At 40.5% G+C, this 21,343-nt stretch overlaps 3 protein-coding genes across 3 annotated transcripts; 1 reads left to right on the top strand and 2 right to left on the bottom strand.

The window, feature by feature from the left end:
• Positions 1 to 924: 924 nt before the first annotated feature.
• On the top strand, positions 925 to 9,088 carry dcaf8 (DDB1 and CUL4 associated factor 8). The gene is made up of 13 exons (XM_067475494.1): positions 925 to 1,172; positions 1,689 to 1,759; positions 1,862 to 1,957; positions 2,253 to 2,905; positions 3,232 to 3,372; positions 3,473 to 3,567; positions 3,833 to 3,943; positions 4,080 to 4,210; positions 4,682 to 4,789; positions 4,930 to 5,060; positions 5,350 to 5,469; positions 6,789 to 6,905; positions 7,346 to 9,088. The coding sequence occupies exons 2-13, from the start codon at positions 1,723 to 1,725 to the stop codon at positions 7,451 to 7,453; spliced, it is 1,848 nt and encodes a 615-aa protein (XP_067331595.1). The 5' UTR covers positions 925 to 1,172; positions 1,689 to 1,722; the 3' UTR covers positions 7,454 to 9,088.
• A 578-nt stretch (positions 9,089 to 9,666) lies between these two features.
• Positions 9,667 to 19,709, bottom strand: ndc1 (NDC1 transmembrane nucleoporin). Its single transcript, XM_067475492.1, has 18 exons — positions 19,552 to 19,709; positions 18,812 to 18,932; positions 18,619 to 18,720; positions 18,181 to 18,355; positions 17,969 to 18,095; positions 17,623 to 17,731; positions 17,417 to 17,468; positions 17,158 to 17,290; positions 16,619 to 16,711; positions 16,447 to 16,528; positions 15,975 to 16,136; positions 15,480 to 15,740; positions 15,163 to 15,275; positions 14,672 to 14,722; positions 14,084 to 14,147; positions 13,890 to 13,990; positions 11,712 to 11,872; positions 9,667 to 11,410 (listed from the first exon to the last, which is right to left on the bottom strand). Exons 1-18 carry the CDS (start codon positions 19,690 to 19,692, stop codon positions 11,347 to 11,349), a joined length of 2,112 nt encoding a protein of 703 aa, XP_067331593.1. The 5' UTR covers positions 19,693 to 19,709; the 3' UTR covers positions 9,667 to 11,346.
• Positions 19,710 to 19,808: 99 nt separating this feature from the next.
• Positions 19,809 to 20,824, bottom strand: zgc:113691 (uncharacterized protein LOC503529 homolog). Its single transcript, XM_067475505.1, has one exon. The coding sequence runs from the start codon at positions 20,822 to 20,824 to the stop codon at positions 20,036 to 20,038; it is 789 nt and encodes a 262-aa protein (XP_067331606.1). The 3' UTR covers positions 19,809 to 20,035.
• Between the last annotated feature and the right edge of the window lie 519 nt (positions 20,825 to 21,343).

Here is a 21,343-nt window from a genome sequence, read left to right as displayed (position 1 = left end):
ATTAAGTTTGTTAATGTTTCTAATATTGGAGCACAATTACGGCCCGGGTACGTATGAGCCAACCAGGGTCTCCTCTGTTTTTGTTTATGTTGTGTATTGTAAAGTTAATTGGATTAAGAAGTATAGATTAATTACATCATTAGGCGTTAAAAGATAAACTACAAAGGCGAATATTAAGTTTGTTTAACCAATTGTCAAGGAAACAATGCATAACAATGGTTTGTCACAGAGAGGCAGTTCAGCTCAGCTATTGAAAGGAACAGACGTGGAGTAAAGGTAACAGTAACTGGAGCAAAGAAACTGACTACAAGATAGTGTGGACCGCAACAAGGTGGAAGGGAAAGGTACAGTGAGTAGCTGTGTTGGCACACAGCTTCTTACAGTGTTCTGTGGATTTAGGAACCACTTTGAGAAACTTGTTTGATGGAATTGATTCGTGAACGTGTTTGTAAAATTACTATTCGTAAACGTGTATTTTAGAATTAGTCTGTTATTGGCTAAGTTGAGAAACGTGAAATTCAATAAATGTTCAGTGTTCATCATACAATCTCTGGAGTGGATCATTGTTGGACCATCAGATAAGAGTAAGATCGTCTCTACAAATAGTTTGTACGACTAGTCACCGTTAAAAGGCGAATTTAAAAGTACAATATAAGAGGCAAACTTCAAAGGCAGATATGTGATGTCATTGATGACGTCGTCAGTACTCTATACATAAGCTTCTCAAGCTAACTAACCTTACAATACACAACATAAACAAAACAGAGGAAACCCTAGTTGGCTCATACTATAATTATTAGTAGTATTATTCCTCACTGGCACTGTGGATGCATGGCATCGTTTTTGACTGTTCTCTGTAAACTTCCGGGAAAATAAAAAGAAGCGAGCACGACACCGGAAATGGAGCCACAAAAAAAAAAAAAAAAAAAAAAGCTGAACCGTCAAAACATAAACAGAGCAGTTAACGTTGCGTGAATGCAGCTTGCGTTTAGTATAGTCTGTTCTTTATCAAAAGCTTTATGCACGCATTCCTAATGCCGTGTGTTTTCAGCCAGAGAACTCCTTGTCGAGGCACTTAGCTCATTTGTGGAGCAGCTAAGTGGAGAAAATAAATCTGCAGTAAAGATTAGGACTAAACTAAGTAGTACGCCTCGTCCGGCCTTCGAGTAGAGGTAACGCTAGCTATGCTCGTTAGCCACTAACGTTAACGATAATGGAAGTGCTAGCTGGGTTCTCGCTGTCTGACAACAAGCTGTTGAGCAGTATTTTTTTTTTCTTTTATTACGATTTGGGGTTGGCCTCGTGCATGTTAGCCCACCTTTGAACTGTTGTCATGTAGTCGAGCACTCGTTTTGATAAATACACTGCATTAATAAACTACCGTTGAAGCACAATAGGGTATTAATCGGGCCTTGAGCTAGCTAGTCTTCAGGCGAGTTAGTTTGTTTATGTCGTTACATGCAGATGGGGAGGGGGAGGATGAGGGGGCAGTCAAATTAGTTTTGTCTGTTAGTTTGCAAGCTGCTGAGCTAACTGTGTCATAGTGGTGCGGCCTCGGTAGTTGACAACAGTCAAGCGATTGCAAGCAATGATGTCGACTTACTTATTCATACAAGTGCATTGTTCTTAAATGAAGCACTTACCAACTTGGCTAATAAGCGATTTCTGTATTTGTGTGTGACACTCAGGCTCTCCCTCGGGTCGACGCAGGACAACAGACGCATGGCCGAGGCTGATGGCAAAGCCACTGTCCTTAACGGTAAAAGGCTATTTATACTAATGGTAATGGCCGTAGTTAAACGAGTTATCATGCTCCGTAACACCGAGAGTTAAGCACACGGCATGTTTTGGTTTTTGCTAGGTGGCTCTGAGGAAAAAGAATCCGCAGAAGACCAACACGAGGAAGGAAATGCCTCTGAAAGCAAAGGAGGACAAACGGAGTCTTCCCCTGGAGATGGTAAAGCTATCGATTTAGTTTTAACAGCTCAGAAAGAATGTATGCACCCCTGGTTTGATAGAAACATTCTATGCTTAATTTCAAATTTTACATTCATGTACCTTCTGTAATATTCTGCATTTGACATTGACATTGTTGGAGGGTTAATATAATTGGATTATTTTGCAGCCTAAGAGGACTCGATGATGCACTTTACAGTGCAAGATATGCAGCAGTTGTCAAACTTTTGTTGAATGTCCCAGCGAGGGTGTTGTGTTAAGCTTTTTCCCTTTGGCTCTGGTTTTCCCTGTTTCAGTAACTCCTACTGAGACAGGAGAGGCGTCAGGAGACAAGCTTATGCCAAATGTGGAAGGAGAGACAGGGGCAAACGTAGAGGGAGAGGAGGAAGAGGACACGGACAGCATGGACGGCAGCGGGCTCTACTCCCTGACTGAGGATGGCGAAAGAGAGAGTGAGAGTGGCAGACAAGAGAGAGTAAAGGATAAAGATGGTGGGAAGAGGGCAGCTAGAAAGAGGAATAGACCCGGTGGTGACGCCAATCAGTCCTCCAGCTCAGATGAGGATGATGTAGATGATGAAGATGAAGAAGAACAGAAAGATGATGATGGCGAAGATGATGATGAGGCTATGGAGGCGTGGCTCGGGGCAGAACTCCGTGACCTCCGTGGCCCTACGTGGCAGGCAGTACCCTCACTGCGCTCTAGGGAGATTGGCAGGTACTCTCACCAGTTTGTGAGGCGCGTGTGTGGAGCCAGAGGCCTCGTGCAGAGGCTGGAGCTCCAGGGTCGCCTGGAGAGGCACACAGGCTGTGTCAACACGTTGCATTTCAACCCCTCGGGCACGCGCCTGGCATCGGGCAGCGATGACCTGCGAGTGGTGATCTGGGACTGGGCCGTCCGCCGTGCAGAGCTAGAGTTTGAAAGTGGCCACAAGAGCAACGTGTTTCAGGTAAGAAAAAGCCGTGGGTTGAAACTGATGGTTAATATGTCAACATGTTATCCTTTCAGTTGTTTTCAATTAAACCCCAAGAAAGTGAAAAATGTCCATGACCTCATGTTTTATAAAATCTATATTTGATTCCCTTTATTCCTTTTATTTAGGTTTATTTCCTTTGACTATACATGAAAGCAATAGTTGACTAGAGCTATAAAGAAATTCACATCAAAGGAAAATGTTTAAATGAATGTGAAGAGAATAGACGGTCACAGTGACTGGGTGATTAAACTAATCAGGATACGTCTCCTATTCCCAACCTCTGCCCACAATGCACACAGGCAAAGTTCCTGCCTCATAGCGGGGATTCCACCTTGGCCATGTGTGCTCGAGATGGTCAGATCCGAGTGGCCGAGCTCTCTGCCACACAGTGCTGCAAGAATACCAAGCGGGTAGCCCAGCATAAAGGGGCAGCGCACAAGGTGAGTGTTTGTGCCGCAAACTACAGCTCTGGTCAATATATTAAGCAGTATGGCAAGAATTAAGTACACTCTGTGTGTTTTTTTTCGTTTTTTATGTCAGTTGGCCCTTCAGCCAGATTCTCCTTGCTTCTTTCTTTCTGCTGGAGAGGATGCTGTGGTGTATGGTATTGACCTGCGTCTAGACCGGCCTGCCAAGTGAGTGAAGCCATTGTTTGAGTTTACCAACTTCAAATTTAATTACCTCACGAACTAGAATTAATGTAGAATTTCGATGGACGTATTCATTCAGTTGTGGCTGCTTTTAGACATAGTTTATAGTGATGCAAACATCCTTTTGCACGTGTTCCTCTTTACCAATTCTCCTGTATCTGCCTTATTTGTGTCACAACGATTTTTGAGTTGTTTCTATTGGCAGTGAAGACAGCCTGTTTTCCCTTTTTGTCTTATATTTTTGTGACAGTAAACTGGTGGTCGTGAAGGAGGGTGATAAAAAAGTTGGGCTGTACACCATCTTCGTCAATCCAGCAAAGACGCACGACTTTGCTGTGGGTGGGAGAGATCAGTATGTCAGGTAGGAACCAGCTTGTTTTTAATTCTGATTACTGAACTAACAATGCCAATGGAAATGATATGGAAATATAATAGTATTTTAGACAATTGCCTGCTTTAAATTAGTGCTGTTTGTGTTTTCTGCACCTTCTCTTCAGAATCTATGATCAGAGGAAGATTAATGAGAATGATAACAATGGTGTAGTGAAAAAGTTTTGTCCTTCACATCTGGTATCCAGTGAGTCCAAAACCAACATAACCTGCCTCGTGTACAGTCATGATGGCACAGGTAAAACACATTTTCAGTGAAATGTGTCCTTCTAAACAGTGTTTTGCAATTCCCTGTCCTAAGCCCAGCAAAAAGTGACGCAGCAGCGTGGACAGAAATAATGAGATATCCCTTTGCATGATTTCATTTCCTAGCATTCTTCATAATCAAGTTCCAAACTTATGTTTAAATTCAGTTAGATTTAAAAAAAAAAAGTAATTTCTCATTCACTTATGAACCACTTTTAGAAATATTTATTGAAAATAATGAGGCCTACGCTCGCATGAGTCATTGTCTTAAGATGCCCAAACTTCTTTCTTTCTTAAGTCCTGATGCAATTGCAGTGCAATTTCAAGGGCAGAATCCGGTCTGCTCTCTGTGAATAAAAAGCATTGTTGTGCTCTCCTCTTAAAATAAAACCAGTAAGGTCAGATCATCTTCTGCATTAACAGTGTTAAAAGAAATTAAGCAACTGACTTTTTTTTTTTCTAGAGCTCCTGGCCAGTTACAATGACGAGGACATCTACCTGTTTGACTCCAACCACAGTGATGGGGCTGACTATCGGAGAAGATACAAAGGACACCGTAACAATGCCACAGGTATTAAATTCAGTCCCTAGTCCCTTCATTTCTTACAGTTTGTACTCACAGTTATAAAAATCAGACAAGCACTTGCAGTCAGTTGGATATCACCCCTTACCCTTGTATGTTCTACTTTCACTATCTCCGTGTCCACACAGTGAAAGGAGTGAATTTCTATGGGCCTTGCAGTGAGTTTGTGGTCAGTGGCAGTGACTGTGGACACATCTACCTTTGGGACAAGTATTCTGCTCGTGTTGTTCAGTTCATGGAGGGTGACAGAGGAGGAGTGGTGAGTCGGGGAGCAAGGAAAAATATATTTTTGCTGGACTTATGTTGTTTGGCGTTGAGCTATACAAACACAGTATTTTTCAACTGTTGTCTTCATGTTTCAATTGTGTTGCACAGTTTTGTTTTCTGCTGCTGCAGCTACAAACCTGTTTTGAAATTGTGATTAAAATGCATTTTGTCTGTGTACTAGTTTTACAACATTAAACTGAAAGGTTAGGTTGTTTGGAGATGTTCACCCGAAGAGTATTCTGTGTAAATTTCCCATTTATCTGTGCTCTCAACAATCACAGGTGAACTGTCTGGAGCCTCACCCCCATCTGCCAGGGATGGCCACCAGTGGGCTAGACCACGACATCAAACTATGGGCCCCCACAGCTGAAAGCCCCACTGGACTCAAAGGTCTTAAAGAGGTATTGTATTTTATTTTGTAATTTTGGTTTTTTTTTTTTTTTTTATAGTTTTCAGAGTCCACGTGATATCAAAACATACAGCTATGGTTTCAAATTGAAGAAAGCTAAAACAGTTATTTGAATATGAAATTAAAGGCGTTTGTCTCTGAGCTGTCAATCATTTAGTGATTCAGACAGGATGACCTATATGTTGTGTGTACATGAAAAGAAATCGATTTAATTGAATTAATTGCAAACAAACATTTGCAAATATACAAATAATAGTCACCTTTTATGTCAGACATTAAAACCAACAATGGATGACCAATTTGTTCATTAAAATAATAAATGTCACCATTACTTTATGTAATCTGAAGTAAGTGTGTGCAATGTCCAGTAGAAAATTATAGCAATTCAGGGCATTATTTATTTATTTTTCTTTCTTTTGTAAAGATTTTTAACATGATTTTTGATTAACAAATACGTCACCAAGTGGAATGGTTTGTCAGGCTAATGTATTTTAAATTGTTTTTTGGTCAACCAAAAGTTCTATAGCACAAATAAATAACCTAATTCAGGTTGCAAAATCGATTGCCCCCTGTCCCAAATAACCCTGCTACTGGGTCAGCTCACATTCCCCATGAAAAATGCGTGTCTTTTATGACCCTTGTTGCTAAGAGCAGCTGTCAAGCCAACAGCACATGAACACACAAAAGTCAACTCTCTATTAGAGTTCTTAGAGAATTTTATAAAGCCTGGGACAGAGTCCACTCACTATGACCGCAATAAATACAGGTTTACACATTTGCATAACGAATACCATTAAAATCAGGGCTTGTCACCTAAATTATATATCATATAAAACATTTAAAATCGCTGTGGAGCAACTTCAATTAAAGTTCTGCCAAGGTCCAATTTTGCAATCGCACACCTAACCTGCAGCCGCAAAGCTTGGTACTAGACACCAACCACTGTTACCTGTACTGCTCTTATCTGGAAAATCAAATCCACACCACACCTGACCCAACCCGCTATCGGCCCTTACACATAGCACATGCTAACTTTCATTAAATACATGCACAAATCTACAATATGGAGACTCTGACCGGTCTGCAGCTTAGCCCCCCTTATGCAGCAAGCAGCGATGCACTTTGTGTTCTGACATCTTTTGCTTATGACCAACATTAAGTTATTCATAGCAAAGTGAAGTTTTGATGCTTTGCACTCTGCTCTGATAAAGCTATGTGCAAGGTTATTCCCATCTCTGCAGTAAGTTCACCACTCTTGTTCCCTTCCCCACCTTTGCAACTCTAATTAAGGGATGTGTTGTGTTTGCCCAGGTGATGAAGAAAAACAAGCGGGAGCGAGATGAAGACACTGTTCGCCATGGTGACCAGTATGACACCCAGTTGCTGTGGTTTCTGATGAGGCACATGAGGAACAGACGACCTGCAAGGGTGAGATACCAAACTTTACAACGAACCTAGGAAACGTGATGATTGTGGGTATGGAGTTTAAATGCAGTTAAGGGGATGTTGGTTCCAAATTTCTGATATGTAGCTCTCTGCTTCGTGCATATACCCTCATAAAAAGGTTTTTCCGTGTTTGTAGCACTGTCGTGATGGCATTTCTCATTGAATCTGAACTGCCACAAATACCCACAGATGAATGTGAATCACTGCATTCATCAATTGTACTTAAACACCATTATGTATTCAGTGTGTTGTTAGTCAAAAATGTGATCTGTAGATGAAAAATCTGCAGTTGTGTTAGTCTGGAGGCAGAAAATGTTTTTATCCCAATAATTGATTCATTAAATTATTTGATGCGTTCTGTTAGAGCTTAAGAGATCTCAGTTGGGCTTTTCAGCATTCTCTTCCTCTTGGTCTGAATCCAGGCCCGCCGTGAGGGTGCAGATCCAGACACAGATGAGTCCTGGAGCTCTCCAGATTCTTCTGATGAAGAGGAAGGAGGCCCAGACCACGTCCAGTGCATGTCCTCCTGAGCCACACGTATACATACATACATACATACTTTATTGCCCTTGAATCAATGCACATAGGCAAGCACTATTGACACACTGGCACACTCAAACACTGATGAGCCGCAGACTTGGGGGTGTTATTTTTTACACATACATTTTCACAAAGATAAATACATATATTTACTAAATTACATGCTGTTGAAGCAGAGTGACAGAGATGCTTATCGCCTGGTTTCCAAGCTGTAATGAGTGGGCAAATGATGACTACCTACACTTCCAGAATCCAGATTTTTGAGAATCGTACGAAGAGGTTTAGCGAGTGCTTACATCCCCTATACGTTATTTAAATGTCCTGCCTGGCCACAGATCAATGTACCGCGCACCCTGTAGAAAGCTATACATCACCAGCAGACAACCCTCCCTCTCTTTTGGGGGGTGTTCACATTTAGATACACCAGCCTGAGCCACACAGTGGCCCAGTCCATTGCCAATGTAAAACCGACTCCACACGCAACAGAAACAAGAAAAAGTTAGTCAGTTTACATCTGTACTTAGACAAAACAGTAAAGCTGATCCCCACAGTCTTGCAATTTCCCTATAATTTACATGTCAAACTTCTGGCCCTGAGCTTGGGAACTTAGTTGCATTTATCACACATTTGCTCCTAGAGGACTAGTTAATCTTTACGTGCTGCATCACCCTAAATGCTGCCCTCAGCTACAGTCGTAAGATGTAGTAATGGCAATTTTTTGAAACTTTCTTAAAGTTTGCAATTTCTTGGTTTTCTTCATAAATTAGTCATGAAATGTGATCTGATCTTTACCAAAGTTACAAATATCAACAAAAGCAACTGTATCTCCACCCCTGCCCCCACGCCCCACTAGTGAGTGCACCTTAAATCAGGGATGCTTTACTTTAGGACACAGACAAAATGTGCACTGAGTGTGTTTTCTTTCCTGTTTGGTTGGGAAGAGCTGTTTTTTTGTATTACTCATTAGAAAATCCACAGTGAAGTTCAGTTTGTCTTTTTGAGTGGGGGGGGGATATTTTGCACTTTTCTTGACTGAGGATGGGGGGTTATCTTTGCTTCCACCAGCTTTTCCTCCTCCTTGTCGTCCTCCTTCTCTCCCCCCCCTTCACTCTCTATCCCGACAACCATCTTTGACAAGAAATCTCAGTGAACAATAAAGATGGAAAGGTTATTGGTGTTCACCATGGGCATAGAAAATGGACTGATTTTGGACTCTCTAGAGGTATTGTAAAAATGTAAGAGTCAGAACCGACCTGGATCAATCGCAAATGCTTTTTGAGATTTGAGTAATACAGGTAACTGCCTGTTTATGTGAACTGGGAAGTCCATCTGTGAAGCTCAACATCTCAAATTAGCTGCAGAGTGACATTTTTCAAAGAGAAGCATTTGAACCAGGTCAGGTGTTTGCTGCCAGCACAATACTTGTAAGGAAGCTTCTTTTTGTGCTGTACTAACATTGGCTCAAAGAGAAGGACGAGGGGAAGCAGCGGGGTCAATATGCTTGCCAGTCATTTGTTGTGTGAGAGTGATAAAGTCCAGCTTTTCTCATTTTCTATGAGAACCCTAGTTAGTTGAATTTATATGTACATATATAAATATATATTAAAACTGTAAAAAAAAAAAAATAGCAAATGCTGTTTGACTTAAAAAAAATGTCATTTGATTGGTATTGATGCAGAGGTTTATATTCTATATGAGGACAATACTTTTAAAATCCAGATGAAAATTGAATTGGTTCAGTTTTGTTCCTTTTTTTTCTCATTTTATTAGTAACATCTCTGTTGTGAACAGAACTGCTGTCAATTCAAGTTGAAAAGTTTTGATTCTCTCATTCAAGAAAAAAAAAAAAAAACAGTATTTTCTGTCTTGATCTTAATCCATCATTTGAGTTTTGGTTTTTTTGCCCACTGGCTGTTTTTGGCATCTTGTATACAACAGATTTTATTTTCCACCCCTGCATAATATTTCGTTCTACCAGTTCAGTTGGAAATATGTACAATTTGTGCAATAAACAAAAAGACAGTGCTCTAAAGGTTGTCATTTTTGTTTTGTACTAAACTAAATGGCCACAAGAGGTCATTCTTCATTATCTATGGAGACTTTAGTCACCAACTTGACAATTGGCCAGAACCATTAACCTGCAGGTAGAGATCAATGTGTTGATGATAAAAGTTAATCATAGTATTGATAGATCCAAGTGATATTCCAGGTCAAAATCGGTTTATTACTTAAAAGAGAAAAAAACAAATGTACTGACTTTGCATTTTAGGTAAGCACCAAAGAGAGTAACTTTTTAATTCATGTTCTGGTCCTTGAAATTCCACTCTGTTAAACATGCATAGTCCTTTAAACCTGGACTGAAACAACCGATGACAACGACGTTCATTTTCTTATATTCTGCAATGCTCCTCCAGAACCACTGAATAGTGCTTTCTATCACAAATAAGTCAACTTGATGTGTAAAGCTGTCAGAATTCTGTCCATTTTAATGTCCAGAGATGACAAATCCTAATTCCTCATGTGACTTAACAGTTTAGGAATGCATGATGGACATGTCACCGAGGACCATTAAAGCTCAAACACGAGCTCTGGTCTTTTAAATTACCATCATGTTAATCAGTTGAACAACATTCGAAGAGTAACCATTAGCACATAAGATTTTACTAAGAACAATTCATTGCAGTGACACCTCCTAAATAAATTCACAATGTGGATTAGTTCAGTTCAGGTGCTTCAGTGGCAGGTCCAGGTATTGTACCTGCTAACTCACTGTCAGTGCAACATTTCCACAGTGACAAGTAAAAATGTCAACTGACAGTTACAATGGATGTTTTGAGTGGACACATTTCCTTTTTCTACTATATGGTCTTTTGTTTTCTGGGTGCCAGTTTGAGGATTCCACAGTGGAACTGAGTTTCTCCATGTCAGACCTGACAGAAACCGATACGTCAGGAAGAGTCATTATCTGCCACTTGTTTGAATCCCCATGTACTCCTTACATTACCTTTCAAGGAGTAGTAAATACTCTTGAAAATTAAAAATTGATTTAAATACTCAGTTCAGCTGAGAAATTTAAAAAAAAAAAACTGTTTTAAGTTATATTTACTTTGTGTTTTTATTAATTTAACACATACTGTTGTGGGAATTCAAACGCATGTTTGCCACACTCACACCAAATGTTTGATCTAACATGGTAGATATCAGCCTATTTTAGATAAGCAGAAGACAAAATATAAGTTTGTATACACAAAGACAGGTGCCTGACTTGTAAATGTGATTATTGTATTTTCTAGTTAGAGAACCAGAGCTCTCCATCCTGTTGTCTGCATCAAACCAGATATGTGAAGACATTTTTAGAACACATATTTAGATGTGAAGCTGAAGAGATCTCATAACACTTGGCTACTTTGACTATTTGAGCTGTAGCCTTCATCCATACTTCCACCAAATGTTTGAAATTAAAAAATATGAAGTGTGAAAGCAGAAAGGCATGTACGAAATGCAGTACAAATAGCCTTTAACAACTCATCCCAATCAACCACAACAAATATTGTGGTAATTATGAGAAACAAATTGGACAAATGTTGGAATGAGTTGTTAATGTCAGCTGGTCTTAAATCTCAAACACACAGAAGTTGACAGTCTTTAACAGCTCCTGCCAGACTGGGTTTAGGCTGTCAAGCTGGAGTCCTGGGTCCACCTCATGTATGTGGAACACGTGACCAATCCAATCCACTCCACTACAACATAGTGCCTCTTAGTATTTCTGTCTGCACTATCATTGGCTATCCTTTAGTGCGTCTATTAGGATGATGTGTTCGGAGACACGCACAAATCACACTGAAAGAATCCAGGGGTGCAGGAGCCAAGTGTGACGTGTGTGTTATTCCTTGTACTCCAGAAACTGTTGTAGTCTTTTTCGGTGCTCTGCAGACATCTGAACAGCCCTGAGGATTAAAAGAACACAAATCAAAAATTCAGCTATGTATGTATTTAGGTAAAGTGGTGACCGGCTCCTCAGGTCACATGTCGAAGTGTCCTAGAGCAAGAAACACGAACCCACACTTAGTCAATCCTGGTGAGTGTCGGCCAGCTGCATAGCAGCTCCCTCATCAGTGTGTGTGTGTGTGTGAGAGAATGGGTGAATGAGAAGCATTATAAAGCGTTTTGAGTGCCAATAGGTAGAAAAGCGCTATTAAGTGCAGACCCTTTACTTTTTTTTTTGTTTTTTTAAATGGCACGCCTTACTTTAAGTGGTCTCCGAAAGTAGTTGTTATCCTGTAGATGGCCGTCTTGAGTGTGGCCCTGAGAGCAAAGCGCAGTGTTTTGTAAGAAGAGTCTTCCATGCTGCTGGTCGACCTGACAGGTTTACTAGAAGCGTGAGGCAGCTTGAAGTGTCGGTCTACAGCCTGTAGATGAGGAAGGACACAATTAGACTGTAAACATGACATTAAACATTTCAATTTCCCCAAATGAACTTGTAACAAGGCTTTATTTTTAAGTCTCTTCCTATGCACTTAAATCTTTAAAAAAAAAAAAAAAAACTTTCTGCTTTCTCACACTTGCATCTCGCGAACTGTGAACACTTTTCTGATAGAACTTTGATGTTTTCTCCTCGACTTAGATTTTTGCCTTCCTTGTACCTCACTTGTAACTCACTTTGGGTAAAAGCGTCTGCTAAATGACTAAATGTAAACATCGCTGGTCTTGATCACCTAACCTGCTGCACATCTTTCCTATCTCTGTGCTTAGCACTGTACAAATCCACCTCTCCCCCTTTAGTGTCCAACTTAACATACAAGTCCTCATATGCTCTTTGTTTGACCTTTGCCACCTCTACCTTCACCTTAAGCTGAATCTCCCTGTGCTCCTGTCTACCATCTTCAGTCCTCTCAATGTCCCACTTCCTCTTAGCTGACCTCTTTCTCTGTATACACTCCTGAACTTCCTCGTTCCACCACCAAGTCTCCTTGTCCACCTTCCTCTTTCCCAATCACACAGAGTACCCTCCTACCTGTCTCCCTGATCACATTAGCTGTAGTGGTCCAGTCATCTGGGAGCACTTCCTGACCATCCAGAGTCTGTCTCATCTCCTCCCTGAAAACTGCACAACATTCTTTTTCCAACTTCCACCACTTCATCCTCTGCTTTAACCTCATCCTCTTTATCTTCCTCACCACCAGCGTCATTGTACACACCCCCATCCTGTGTTGTCTGGCTACACTCTCCCCTACCATCACTGATCTCTTTCAGATTACAACATCAACACAAGATGTAGTCCACCTGAGTGCTTCTACCTCCGCTCTTATACGTCACCCTATGTTGCTGCCTCTTCTGGAAGAAAGTGTTCACTACAGCCATTTCCATCCTCTTTGCAAGGTCTACCACCATCTGTCCTTCTGCATTCCTGTCCTGAAGACCAAACCTGCCCATCACATTCTCATCACCTCTGTTCCCTTCACCTACATGTCCATTGAAATCTGCACCAATCACCACTCTCTGACCTCTGGGGATGCTCTGCATCACTTCATCTAACTCACTCCAGAATTTCTCCTTCTCTTCTAACTCACATCCTACCTGTTGGGCATAACCACCAACAACATTGAATATCACTCCTTCAATTTCCAGCTTCAGACTCGTCTGATACTCTTTTCACCTCTAGATAAAAGCACTAGAACGCTAAGCTCATAGCTCACAAACTCCTCTTTCGGGATAAATCCTACTCTCTCCCTATATGTCCCATGGTAAACTTGAACCACTAAGCTTTGAGCCTTGCTAAATGGTGATGGTATATAGTTATATAGCGCCTTTATCCAGAGCACTTTACAATGTTGATTCCCATTCAACCTGGGGTTCAGCGATCGAGCGGGGATCGAACCACTGACCCTGTGGTCTGTGGACGACTGCCTTACTAGCTGAGCAACACAAAGGTAGCCGCCTTGCTACCTTTCTACCTGGTCTATTGGACACACAGTATATCCACCCTCAGTCCTACCCTCTTGGCTTTACTATTCTCTCTCTACCTACGAACACGTCTGTAGTAGCCAATTTCCACCCTGTCGTTAACCCTGGCGACGATCGTTCCGGTATGGAAGTCAGATTCTGTGTCGAAATACTGATTTGCTTGTTTAATTTGGCAAGTGTTTTACGTTAGATGGATGCCCTTCCTGACACAACCCTCTGCATTTATCCAGACTTGGGACCGGCACAAGAAGACACTGGCTTCTGCCTCCTTGTGGTTGCTGGTGTAATCTGCTGATCCCTACACTCCGTACAATCCAGAAATTGAGGCAATGAAATTTAATAACCACTCTTAAAAATGTGCTACTCTGTGGACATGGCATGGTGGCAGTTAGAATGTAATACACATACATGTCCATTATTTAACATATATGAACTCAACATCCCTGCAATAATCCAACCTACCTCTTGTAAGACCAGCATGCAACTGAGAATGCTGGGTAATGTAGTCTGAACAACCCCAAACTGATCTTCTGAGAAGGAGGCTTGAACAAGGTAAGACAGCCCTAGTAGGGGGATATTGGAGGAAATAATTAACATTTTGGATTGGTGTGTTACATCCATATCAAATGAAAACAAAGCCCACCATCTCTTCCTACCTTCTAAAGCCCAGATGTGAGCCTGACTGTCAGCAAAGAGAGCCTGACTGGAGGCTTCCGGAAGCTGCAAGACACTGTGTTTGTTAGTATGTGTTCTTTTTGATTGAAACCTACAGAGTCACACCAATAAGTTAATAAGATGGTCAACAAGGGGTTTTAGTGAGAATACACTACAACATGCAGGCATGACTAAAAGGTACATAACACTCAAAAAGCAAATCAAACTAGTTTCTACTTAAAGGAAATGGTGCAATCTAAGTGTGTGATTTGGCTCTGATACTGTACAAGTAATGTTACTTTCCACTGCTGATTTGATCATAAAAGAGGATTTGACAACTTTCCAAATTTGAGAACACTAGTGTTAAATGCCTCCTTAATTCAACCTTTAATTAGTAATTAGTAAGGGTCATTATGACAGATTAATGGAAAACAGAGGTTCATTAGTAATGCTGACCAAGAGTTAAATTAGTGATGTTGCACGGCGAGGTTGGTTTAAACCAAATAATCTACTGTCTCAGATAAGAGCATGCAAGCCCCTCAGTGATCCCAAGCCTACAGAAGATAGCATGCACATCCACACATCCTTACCTTGTTAAACAAATACATTATCAGCACCCTCTTTGCCAAGAAATGTTTAACCTGAATGGGACAATTAACTGTTGAGTTCTTTTGGTATTGTAAGGAAGCAAAACAACAAGCACAAAGTAGTAACTTTTCACAAATAACTCTTGACTAAGACCCTCTCAAAAACTTTGAAACTGGGATAGCTCTACATCTGAGGTGAGAAACATTCCCAACTGCATAATGTGATCTTAACTTTAAAAAGCAGAAGTGTTCATTGATACATCAATAACTAGGCTATAAATGAGACATTTTCTCAGCCCTTTGCTAAAAATTTGATTCTAGTCTGTCATCCTGTATATGAAGCTTTACTTCATATATTGTATTTCAGCCACACCTTGTTATTGAACATTAGATTATTCCAGAGTTAATAAATGTTATGTGTGACACAACTTAAGTTCAAGGCACAATGCTAAAGAAATGTAGTGTAATTCTGCTTTGTGACATAGCTGAACTACCTGTTCTTTCCTGTTCTGAAGGAACTGAGTCAGGAGACTTGGTTTGGAGGATTCCTGCTTGGGACTGGAAACTGAAGTAGGAGAAGGTGGCCAACTGCCACCGACCTGTGAATCTGGAGAGAGACCGAGACTAAAGTCACAAATAGAAACCAGCAAGAAAACTAGATTCATAAGACATTCATCAATTGTCCATCACAATGCCCTTGCGAGCCCAAATTAGCTGATCTGATAAGGCAAAGCCAGGAGGGGCTGAATACAGATTTGTGAAAAGTCAATTTGGTCCTAATCCAACTCTGTATGATCCTGTCCCCTCTCACCTGTGGAAGTGGACCAGAGTTTTGGTGCTCTCCTCATGATGTGTGGACTCTGTACGGTGCCGTACCATGGCGAGCACTGTTGTACTGGAGCAGTGAGACGCCGCAGGGCTGGAGAAGCGAAGGGGCTGTCTATATCAGGGGTGAATGGTGCTGTTAGAGGGCTCTGTGGGCCTCCAACAATAGAGCGGGCAAAGACAGAAGCCGGAGTTCTCATCAGCAAAGTGGGCCTAGGGCTATTCGGCTCATCAGTACCTGACATTACTTTTAAGGGGAAAATAATAAATAAATGAATAAATACAGCAGGGAACATTATTTTATCTGAACATCACCACAACAGTACCTGGTTGATAAACCTTTCCCATTAGCAGTCTAATAACTATTCAAACCAAATCTTACAATATACAGAACAATACTGTGTCTATAAATACAAAAACCTCTAATAAACTCCTTTAAGATTCTAAATATCTTCTCAACCAGTGTTATGTATCAACATACCCGATGATTCAGATGAAGTCTTCCTTTCACTCCCAGTAGACAGGGATTTGGCCCTGCCATTGGTCGCTACAGTGTCATGATAGGCTACAAGTCTCTGAGTCAGATCAGCCAGCAGAGAAAGACACTCCTTACTGATAGCGTTCCAGTTATGAGGATGGCCACCTGGCAAAGAATTATTAATTTGTCATTTTAAAGATTTTTAAAATGTACAATGAATATCTGAAATGCGTCAAGATGTATTATGCATGTGGCTCAAGTGATATGGCAGTAGTCCACAAATACCAGGAAGCTTGGTTTAATTCCCTCCTCTTCCTGTCACATGTCAAAGTGTCTTTGAGCAAAACGATGAACCCTAACTTAGTTGCTCCTGATGACTCCAGCCCAGCTCCCCCATCAGTGTATGAGTGTGTGTAATTGTGAGTGTGAACGAGAAGCAGTGTAAAGCGCTTTGCGCTTACATACAGTGACAGACCTGGTTGACTCAGACTGAAGACCTCATAACGTCTAGATGGGGAATGTTGAGACAGCAGAGCCAAGTCGTGCAGAGCTAGAAACTACAATATTGGAGACAGACCAGTGAAAAACACACAACTTTATTCATGAATAAAAAACACAAAATAGGAGCCAACTTGTGTTTTACCTACCTTTAATATCATTGGCTGCTTGTCTGTCAGAACCTTAGGAAGACACTGGTGGGCATCTTCCGTAAAAGATGACTGAACAGGAAAACTGCAGCCCTACAGACAATAATACATATTCCCTTAAAGATAATTTGAGATGATTCTGAGAAATTTACCTAGAACAAAACACATCATCCTCTAATGACTGGTACTTTTCAAATATTTAGACATTCAAAGCAATGGCGGTGCTGCCCCCTAGTGTCTCTGGATAATTAAAAAGGAATGATTTGTCTGTGCAGTAAAACACAACCAACTTTTGGGCATTATGTTTAAGAAACAGCCAAAAAACTTGCTCCTCAAAACTGCAATGTGTATTATTTCATGGTGGTGATAATGCAGTGCATAATTTCTGTAGTAATCTCTAACCAGCAAATCTGTTAAAGTTGATCAAAAAATATGAAACAGGAAAATATATATATATTTTATAAATGCAGGCAAAGAAAAATGTTAATTTTAAGTGTCTCAAAACATTACTTTTTAAAAAAATAAATAAATACACATACCTCAGTAATAAAGATCCTAAAGAGCAGCACTGTGATGTACCATGTAAAGAGCAGAAAGCTGGCACTGATCCACAGGTGATAGAGCAGGGAGAGATCCAGCAGTCCAGCTACACTGTCAAGAGGGTGGGCAGAGCTGGAGGTGGAAACCACATGCAAACAAATTCAGGAAATGCTTATGTTGGCCCAGATACTGACCAAATCAATAACTGTCTTTGATTAATCCCATTTATTTGAGAAACTAAACCCGACTTAAACTGACCTGTTCAAATGAAGACTCAGTGTTTTACAGATCCATGCTTTCGGAATGTATCCTGTTAATAATAAATCATTTTGTTTATTCAAGTAACATTGCACAAAACGTTTAAGTCAAAAGAGTTTAAGTCAACTATTTTAATATTCTACTAAACATTTAAACTTAACATATACGTTTCTCAAATTTTAAATTTGTAAATAAAGGTCACTTACCTAAAAAGAAATACACAACTATGTAGTTCCTGATAAAGTAAAGAGCTTGAGTTGTGCTGCACTTTATCACCAAAGGCAGGGATCCTTTGAAGTGAAGGTATTTGTATTGCTGAGGAAACAGGTGAATATAAACAAAATAATAAGATGTAGAAGTAAAATTTTGGATTTTTTCTAATTTTTTGGTTAATTATTTAGCCTCAACTTTATTTAAGGAAAGGTATGAGCACATACTGTGTGCCGAATACCTACACATATTGTGTGTATTCATCTATTTGGGTAAACATGAATGAAAGACACAGATTTTGTTTATCAGTGAGATAAAATCCAACCAAATTGTAGCACATACCTGAACAGTGTGAAAAGAGACATAGTTCAGGTTGTAGATCACAGCCAACAGACTGTGAGACAATCCAACAAAGGCACCGGCCAGCAAGAGAATGAGGTGATACTCATTGAGACACATCTGAGGAGATCTGTCAGTGTTAAAACATACGGAGGCAGTCAGACTATAGTTTAATGTACAACTCAAGAGGATAATTTTATGTCTTAGCTGCTTACCCATCGCTTTGTGTGCATGGGTAGCACAGTGTCTCATATCTACCCCCAATGGTGACAGCACAACACCAAGCCACGATTATTCCCATGATACAGTGGACCAGGGAGCTGACAAACTGACGAGGGTGGAGCAGCTGACCCAACAGGGCAATTTTTGAGCATGCTATAGTTGGAATGACTTAAAAGAGAAACATCGAAATTACGACGCTTTTAGAAGCGGGGAAACAATTATCATAAAATGAACTGTTTCAAACATGGTTGGAAACAAAGGCTGTATATTAGCTGGTAGACTCCACATTGACAAGCAATTAATTTGTTTGAAGTTACTGCTCACTCCCAAGACATAATTTGAATAGTTAAGCATCTGCCTAATGACTATATGTAAACTAATTGATGCCAAAGGAAAGATCAATGCTACTTGGGCAATGTCCTGCCACTGACCTGTATAATACTCTAAGTTGAGAAACCCAACCATGAGAATAACTCCACACAGCAGAATGAAGGAGAAGATGGCACTTGCACTCATAAGCAGGGACAAACATTCTGCAGGTAAAAAAACAAAACAAAGCTGTCTACTTCACATACAATTTAAAACAGCACTTGGTCATTACTTAATATTAACGTAGTAGCTGACCTGATATTGTCTGGATGGGATGGAGAAGACTGAACCTGCTGAAGATTACAAAAACCGCTGTGATGGGCGGCAACAACAGAACAGCCCAGGCAATACTGGCTGCAGCTCTCCAGCAAACCACCTGAACAGAGTAGTCAGACACATGAGCACCGACTGATCATAACATGAAGTGTTATGACTAGTATGACATTAAAAATTGATTAATAGTTCTGCTCAGTGGTCCAAAAGACCCTATTGCTGTTTATTCAGAAACACTATCTCTTACCTCGTTATAAACCTATTTTAACACCCTCGAATCTGGATTATATCTGCTGAATTCACCTTTAGCGTAGTATAAAGTCTAAAAAGTATAAAATCACAGACAAAATAAATGTACATGTCTAAAATCTTATTTATCACTCTTTTTTTTTTATTTTCGATCGTCTTAATAGTAACCTTTATTTTGCCTCTATCGTAATGCTTTAAGATATAAGTTAAAGTAGCTAGACCTTGTGCCCGACGCCATTACCTTACTACTCGTGGTAATATGAAGCGTTCTTGTTTTGTTGGGGTTTTTTTTCCCTTTCTTCACAGCTTCAAAAATAGTCAATTCTTGAATAAATAAAAAGTACATCTGTCGGCTAACCTCACGAAAACCGGGTTAGCATAAACTTGGGCTACTTGAAGTTAAGCTAGCATGTTAGCAGAAGGGAAACATTCGTTCTCTTGAATTAAATAAGTTCAAAAGACGATGGACTCACCTTGCGAATAAACCAGCAATTTTGCTCTGTAGCAAACATACTGTTTGGGAAAGTCGGGAGCCGAACGGCTTCAATAATGTGTTTAGCTCTTGTGTTGTCAAACTCCTTTCCACTCAGTTTCCCATATCGCGCCACATGCATTCAAAGGACCTCGGTTGAACCCCGGATATTAGCTGTCCAGCGTCCTGCCTGCTGCCAGCATTTTAAATCCATGTCGACGTCACCTTAAATCCCTTTGTTGAACTATAAATATACACACAGTAAACTCGAATTGATCGGGTAAGTTTCGTAAGTTAAAAACACTGCAATCAAACTTGATATTATCAGATCCCCACAAATCATAGGATTAAATTACACAAAGCAGGAAGACAAGCTGCAAATCAACTTTAAAATATTTATCACAATTATTTAACTTAATGTCATTTACAAATATTTCAACATTAGTCCAAACATGATTCACTATATCTCCCCCAGGTAGAGACTGTTAATGGCTGTCAGTCAGTGAGTCCAGTCGATTTGGAATTCCTGTCGTTTCATCATGCACAAGAGCTTTCTTGTCATGATTGTAGACATTTCCATATGTTGGAAAGCTGTGTTTATCTCTAACAGTCTTTTTGTCATCGTCTCGAGAGAATGGCTTGGTCTCAAAAGCATGGACTGGGAGTTTTTGGGATGAACTGATGGACATATCAGTTTGAACTGTTTTATGCAGAGGTGGTTTCTGTACCGGTTTCTGGGTAATTGCAGGCAGGGTGAGCTGCTCTCTCTGGGCTTTCCTGTCCTCCCACAGCTTCAGTAGACGGCGTTGATTATTTGTCATATCCTTGAGGTTTTGCTGCAATGACTGAATCTGGTCCTCTAAAAGAGTTTTACAGGTGACTGTATTTGCCAACTCTGACGTTAAATTATCAATGGTCAAGCTCAGCTTCCTCGCCTTCTCTGCCAAGGAGCTGCACTCACGCTCCTTCTCGTGCAGGTCATCGATGATGTCTTTTGTGGTCTTTCCATTGAACTTAGGGCTGCACTCAAGTCCAATCTGAGTACGAAGAGATTTCACCTGTTTCCTGAGCTCTTTGTTGTCTGAGGTCAAGGTCTTCAGTTTCCGTTTCAGACCCTCAGTTGAGCGCACCCGTAACTCGTACTGTCTGAGCTTCTCTTTGAGAGCACTTTCCCTGTGCAGGGCTTCATCTCTTTCCTTTCTGCATTTCTCCAGAAGTTTCAAAGCCTCAAATTTGGACACCTTTTCAACTTTCTCATTTGAGGTGGCCATCATAAATTAAATCGTCAAAAACAAAATATAATCAACACTAAAGTCATTAAAAATAGGGTCATATAAAATACATTCAAAACTCCTTGGGTTGAGCACTGGGGATAAATCCAAAAGCACGAGCGGCTGCCTCAATGCCTGAGACTGAGGAAGGTGACATTCTTCTCAAAGGGTTATCTGTGGCTGCAGGTGCTGTGTAATTCAAAGCTAGGGCTAGAATGACCATTAATTAGGGCGCTGCCATCCTTTTGACACCGTTTCAAGTGACGCAATTTCGTTTTGTTTTGTTAATTAACTTAAAAACATGGCCCTTGTAAATCAATGGAAACACTGAACAAAGTCTATACCTACAGTAGGTCTCTTGTGTGTAAGGTGCTGATCATTCACCATGTGTCTGTGAAAACAGGCTTTACATTTCCCACTGCAGTCAAACTGTGCATCCAACCAGCAAACCTGTAGATTCTATCACGTTGCTCAATCACGTGACAGTTTAGATGTGTGAGCTGGAAAAACAGTGGCAGCAGC

Source organism: Channa argus, chromosome 14, assembly GCF_033026475.1.
Source record: "Channa argus isolate prfri chromosome 14, Channa argus male v1.0, whole genome shotgun sequence".
Taxonomy (NCBI): Eukaryota; Metazoa; Chordata; class Actinopteri; order Anabantiformes; family Channidae; genus Channa; species Channa argus.
Note: the sequence above shows the minus strand (reverse complement) of the source record. Positions and strands in the feature narration are given on the sequence as shown.

Bases quoted from the DNA above. Each gene is read 5' to 3' on its own strand.
- dcaf8 (XM_067475494.1), top strand. From the start codon at position 1,723: ATGGCCGAGGCTGATGGCAAAGCCACTGTCCTTAACG. The intron at 3,568-3,832 runs GTGAGTGAAGCC...TTTTTGTGACAG, and splicing joins CGTCTAGACCGGCCTGCCAA to TAAACTGGTGGTCGTGAAGG. The intron at 4,790-4,929 runs GTATTAAATTCA...GTGTCCACACAG, and splicing joins ACACCGTAACAATGCCACAG to TGAAAGGAGTGAATTTCTAT.
- ndc1 (XM_067475492.1), bottom strand. From the start codon at position 19,692: ATGCATGTGGCGCGATATGGGAAACTGAGTGGAAAGGAGTTTGACAAC. The intron at 18,721-18,811 runs GTCAGCTACTAC...TTTTACCTGCAG, and splicing joins TCCCATCCAGACAATATCAG to AATGTTTGTCCCTGCTTATG. The intron at 16,137-16,446 runs GTCTGTCACTGT...ATTCTTTGCCAG, and splicing joins CTTCAGTCTGAGTCAACCAG to GTGGCCATCCTCATAACTGG.
- zgc:113691 (XM_067475505.1), bottom strand. From the start codon at position 20,824: ATGATGGCCACCTCAAATGAGAAAGTTGAAAAGGTGTCCAAATTTGAG.